Here is a 6,000-nt window from a genome sequence, read left to right as displayed (position 1 = left end):
TTTGCTGGAAGCTAGCTAGTGGACCATATTCCACTTTCTGAAAGCCTCTGTAGAAACACAAAAGACAACCAACCTTATCCAAATTACATTTGCTTATAAATTGAACACATGAACAATTGAATGGATCTATGTTGAATCTGCTGACTCTGGCATCACTCTGTGTGAATATTTTGCATTAACATCTGTAAGTGTGAATGGTTCCATACAACTGGAAACCCTACACAAAGCCTTAGCAAATACTGTTATGTACATGAAGAACATACATGTATAGTATGCGTGGAACCAAGATAGAAGTCTTGACACATATATCAGGTTGGTCTGCTTTTATCTTCAGTTGACTTGTCCTAATCATAGTTGAAGAAAACTAATCTCCATTAATATGAGGCTAGCAAGACAAAGGGGAGTCTGGAAAACAGAGTACTTTAATATCAGTATGCTTGGAACTCTTAAGAATCGAATTACAGTATCTGATTTCTTAAACATAATACTATTTTTTTTCAAAGTCTCCCATAATATTAAATTTGTGGTGCTGGAGTTGGAGCCTTCCAGCTCCCATAAAGAGTATTTATGGAACAAAAATGAAACAGAATTGAAAGAAGTGAGCCCTTACGTCTGGAGAGGATCCACACATTCCTTTTCTCCAAGTAGAGTTTTGGAGAAAAGAATGATGAAATCTGAAAAACTACTGAAGTGATGTAAACACTGGAAATTCTCTGGATGTGTATTTAGTCTACTTTATGGCTCAACTCAAATGGGAAACATGAAATACCTTGGGCCAAAGGGGAACATGAAATACCTTGGGCCAAAGGATTTCTGCTAATGATTTCTAAGAATGTTGCCCCATTGGTTTAAGTAATCAGCTTTCCTCTATTATTTCTTAACATTAGTATTGTTATCTGTTTTTCCATCCTAATTTTGAGACTTTTTAAAGATATTGCTAATTGCTTTTTTATTTAGGGAGTAGAATAAATAATATTTCCCATGTCAGAGTTATTTCCTTTCCATTGAAAGATATAGTTTAATTCTGCTCAAAATGCTACAGATGGTTTGTTTTATATTGCTGTCTGAGGGTGTGGGGTTTTTTTTGTCTCCTGAGGAACTCATGAGAACCATAAGTTCTCAGTACAAACCATTTACACATTCGGCTTACATAATCAACAGCTGTGATGATATACTGTAGGAAAAAAAGAAGTGAAACATATTTGTAAAATCTAAGATTGAATTCATGGGTTGCCCTTTTCCCCTCTTGCAAAGTATTTCCTGTTGGAAGCAGGCAAATAATAAACAGATGCATATTCTGCAATGTCTATTTGTTTTTAGACCTTAGTAATTTTGAAATGTAAGCTACTTTCTCAATATCACACTTTACAGACTGGCCTAACAAACTCTTTTGCATTCAAATACCAAACAAAAAGTACCCATTAAAATAGACAATGAAATAGAAAAATAATAATCTTGAAAAAAAAATCTCATCTCCTTGCTTTTTGTGTCAGAAACTGGCTGTTCTTCAGAAAAATCTGCTGCAATGGCAAACCTGAATTTTGGGGTCAAAGTACCTGATTGAGAAACTGAGTAGCACAAATTGAAAATCTGTCAAATTTCAAACGTTGGACAACAGTAGTTTTAACTTCAAAAATAAAAAATAAGCTCATTCTACATCTACACAAACAACCACATTTCACAATGGCATGTTTATTAAAAACATTTTCCATCAAAAACACAGATAATAATTACATTGTTTGTAGAACTGTTAATACTGTGGGATTTTTTTTATAATTTAAGGATTCAAGAGAGGAAGACAAGAGAGAGCAAGAGAACAAGAACACTCAAGTCGCCCAGCCATTTGTGTGTGAGTGTGTGTGTGCATAGAAAACAAAAGCCAGCAACCAGAACAAATTCCAATCAAAATCAAATCAGTTGCATATGGTGGAGATGATGGAACTGTTCCCCTTTCCTCCAAATGGCTCTGACTTTTTCTCAGAACTGTAGGACATAAAACTCTCTTCCTCTCTCCAGTGAAGGAATAAGGCAGGGGTGAGAGAACAGCAGACTGCTAACGTACTGAGTAGCAGAATCCAAGGTAGGAGAAAGAGGAGAAAACAGAAATGCACTAGGACATGCAGATCAATGGGTGAAGTCGAAAGCAAATTGAACAGAAAGACATCTTCCATGACCCATGTCCCTTCTGCAAAGCAGGCACTGAACAGGAGAATACCTTTCAGATCTGGAAGAAGCCATGTTTCCAGTGCAAACATGGCACCCCAAAGAATTATCACTTGCAGACATAGCTCCAGAATGCAGCCCTACATCGGGGTCTGCTGATGAAGGGCACTGTTTATAACCCTACGGAGCTTCTTTGCAATTCTGCCCAACACCAAAAAAGAGAGAAAGAGGTTCGTGTACTTTAAAAAGACTTACATAGCAGAGAATTATGCCATGTGTACACTGTAACATAAATGAAAGCTACATTTATCAAATGTTTACTTACTATATTTTCATTGTGTCTTTCTTTCAATACTATTGAGGTGGCACATGCTATCCCCATTTCCATGGTTTATCATCATCACAGATACCCTTGTGATGATAGACTCACTGAGCAACAGCAAACGGACCAATCCTAGCTGATGTGTTTCCAGATTCAATTTGGGTCCCCTCAATCTCAATCCAAAAATTTACACCATCACATTTTAAGAGTAGAGGTCTCTTCGCCTCTATGTCCAACACATAGACTATGAAATTGGCACAGGCTATTGAACCACTGAAGCACTGTGTCCTGTCCCCTCCATCATACTGCTCCAACTTCAAATGGAGCCACCTCCTTCTTGGAAGCACAGGAATATGTGTCTGGATGTTTGGATAGGACCTAAAGGAAGGCCATCCACGGTAAAGACTGACTGAATGGGTGTGAGGGAGATAAAAATATGGTTTTAATTCAGAGACACAAGTAAAGATAAACATGATTGGAACCTTATGATGGAACAATATCAAAATGAAGTTGCAACGCAGTGATATATATTGGTTCCCAGCCTGTGTTTAGTCTGGTCCCGAAGCACAAAGTCTATATTAATAAAAATAAAAGGGCAAAGAAAGATCACAATATGTACACTCTATACAAGTGAGAGAACATTATGTACTCTTCTTTAGCACCATGGGTTCTCATTGTCCAGACTAACTGCTATAGTGCTAGGGCTTGGAGGGAAGGAAGAATGAAAAAGAAGCATGTATCTGGCACTTGGAAGGCAAAAACGATGGGCTATTTGTAGAGTGTGGCTTACTATCCACTTGAAAAATCCCCCAAAATGAGACCTCCTTCAAATAGCAAACTCCTTAAACAGAACTCTTATTAGTTCTCAAAGGAGATAACAACAAAAGTGACAAGAAAAACATTCAACACTTTAGAAAATTGGAAAGATAAAAACTCTAACCAAGTAACAAATGCTGTTGGTTGCAACTTTTTTTTATAAATGCCAATGTTTTGAGAATCTCTAATGTACACAACTCTTTTTTGTTTAATCAATACTTACATTATTGTTACGTCAATAGAATTATAGAAGAGCTATATAGAGTTTAACTACTGAAAAGTATGGAGCTATGCAATCAGTATGTTAGGTACACTGACTGTTGAAGCTGAACAATGGATAATATGTGGAGTAATGTTGCAACCAAGAGTAACTGCCACATGGCAACTTTGGCTGAATTCACAAGGAACAGCGAACCCCAGCTTCCAGCTCACACACTACAGTACATGAGCAGTGTATTATGCACTACATCATCCCTTTTTCTCCATTGAAGGAGTCCCAGAGAAGAGATTTTAAGCTTCCACTTCTGTTTTTACAAAACCATGTTATTGGTTCTGACCAATTAAGAAATTGTGATTAGTGTTAGCTATAGTTTATTGAAATAAGCCAAGACAAATAACAATTGTGTGTTGATTTATTTCAATAAGCTATATTTAACATTACACATAATCTACTCTGGCTCAAACAGAGCTGCAGTTGGTTCAAAAATTGGGATAAACCTCTACAGTAGACTCCCTGAAATAAATGCAATTTCTTAGGTAAAGATAAAGGTTTCCCCTTGACATGAAGTCTAGTTGTGTCTGACTCTGGGGGGTGGTGCTTATCTCCATTTCTAAGCCGAAGAGCCGATTTTGTCCATAGACACCTCCTAGGTCACATGGCTGGCATGACTGCATGGAGGGACGTTACCTTCCCACTGAAGTGGTACTTATTGAACTACTCACATTTGTATGTTTTCAGACTGCTAAATTGGCAGATGCTGGGGCTAACAGTGGGAGCTCACCACGCTCCCAGATTTGAACCATCAATCTTTTGGTCAGCCAATTCAGCAGCTCAGCAGTTTAACCTGCTGCACCACTGGGGGCTCCCAATTTCTTACGCTAATGTAAATACCATTTACTTCAAAAAGTCTACTTTAGTTGGGACTAAAATTGATTTTCTCCATTGCAGTTGGCTAGACTTATAAAAATAAGATTCTTTTCCAAATAGGAAACAATTTCCTAAACTATTGCTAGGATAGATTTCTCTTCAATTTACTGCTATGTTAATCACATAAATGTAAAATATTCATTGATTGAGGTTAAAAAGTCAGTGCAATTATGACAAGTCCATTTAGAAGCTACGTATGATGAATCAAACATGGCATTATTGAACACCAAAGGATTATCTTCACAATCAGTACAATGAAAGGAATGTGACCACTGGGAAATTGTTGGGATCAGGGATTTCTGAAGTGCATTAGAGATGGAATTGCATCAGCTTGTCCAAAGAAAACAACTCCTTTATCATTTTTGTTTTACCAAAACCAACCTGTTCATTGAAAAAGTCCCAACCTTTTTCCTTCTTCGCAGATGTTCACAGCTGGCCTCACAGCCTCAGTCTGTATATGGCAGTCATTCCATGCTTTCCTATTCAAGGCAAGAGGCTGACTCCCAACTCCAGCTATGAGGTAGTCTTTAGGTTTCTGACAACAGCAGAAGTAACAGCTACACATTGGTCTCCAATTCATTGATTTCAATAGTACAGTGGTCTTTACTGCAGCATTTCTCTGTATGAGTTTCTGTGGGAATTTCTTCTTCCTCCACTTGGATAGGTATGTGATGGTGTAATGACTTTGATGACTCAGATCCATGTGGCTCATTCATGCTTTTCACACAACCATTTCTCTGGTACATGATCTGGTGGATACTAATAGGTTTTGGTTCACAAATCAAAGGCACCTACAAATGGAAAAGGGGGTTCTGATTAACATTACCCATCAATATTACATTGTCCTCTCTCTTTTTGTGTGCATGTGATTATTATGATTTTTAAGTATAACGTATTCAAACCAAGATGGTTATGTTGAGGTGCTTTAAATTACACAGACATTTAAGAAACTGATAGTTACTTATTTATGAACAGATGGACGATATAAGGTTCTTCCAGACAAAGCAATTTTATTTGAAGTTGCAGTATTTGTAATTCTCGTTTTTTAAAAATATTCAAACAAGGTTTCAGTTATCCCAGACTTTTTTTCCTGACCACTTGGGAGAGCCTATATCAGCACCTGCCAAGTGGTCAAACCTCAGAAGGGGCCTTTAGCAAAGAGTTCCCTGGACCTCCTCTTCCACAGTTGATTATATCATCCTCTGACCTCAAGAAAGTGGTGCTGTGAGGAAGAGTAGACACCACTGCCTACCTCCTTGCTGGGAGCAAAGAGGAGGTCAAGGAAGACAAGCAGTTCCAAGTGACACTGCTTATGAAAAGGTAGAACTAATGGACTGAGGATGAATGATGATGTCTTGCCCAAGGGTCCTCTAAAACCTGGAGCTGTGATACTTCAAAGTATCTTATTAATCTGTTCTTACCTCAGATCCATCTTTGGTGAATTCTTTTCTGCAGATATGTGCCATTATGCCAGCTGCAAGAGCATCCCCTAAAACATTGATCATTGTGCGAAATCTGTCTCTGTCAGAATAAAGAGAGGGCATTAAAGAAG

At 37.8% G+C, this 6,000-nt stretch overlaps 1 protein-coding gene across 1 annotated transcript in view; it reads right to left on the bottom strand.

Annotated features, from left to right (window-relative positions):
• Positions 1–1,676: 1,676 nt before the first annotated feature.
• The window catches only part of SLC1A7 (solute carrier family 1 member 7), a 66,388-nt gene continuing 62,064 nt past the window's right edge, over positions 1,677–6,000 (bottom strand). Inside the window, exons 10-11 of the mRNA XM_060773526.2 lie at positions 5,870–5,969; positions 1,677–5,239 (exon numbers count right to left, since the gene is read on the bottom strand). Coding sequence (XP_060629509.2) covers positions 5,006–5,239; positions 5,870–5,969 — 334 coding nt within the window. The 3' untranslated portion in view covers positions 1,677–5,005. The remainder of the gene's footprint in view (positions 5,240–5,869; positions 5,970–6,000) is intronic.

This window comes from Anolis sagrei, chromosome 4 (assembly GCF_037176765.1).
Source record: "Anolis sagrei isolate rAnoSag1 chromosome 4, rAnoSag1.mat, whole genome shotgun sequence".
Classification (NCBI taxonomy): domain Eukaryota; kingdom Metazoa; phylum Chordata; class Lepidosauria; order Squamata; family Dactyloidae; genus Anolis; species Anolis sagrei.
This window is presented reverse-complemented; position numbering and strand designations above follow the sequence as displayed.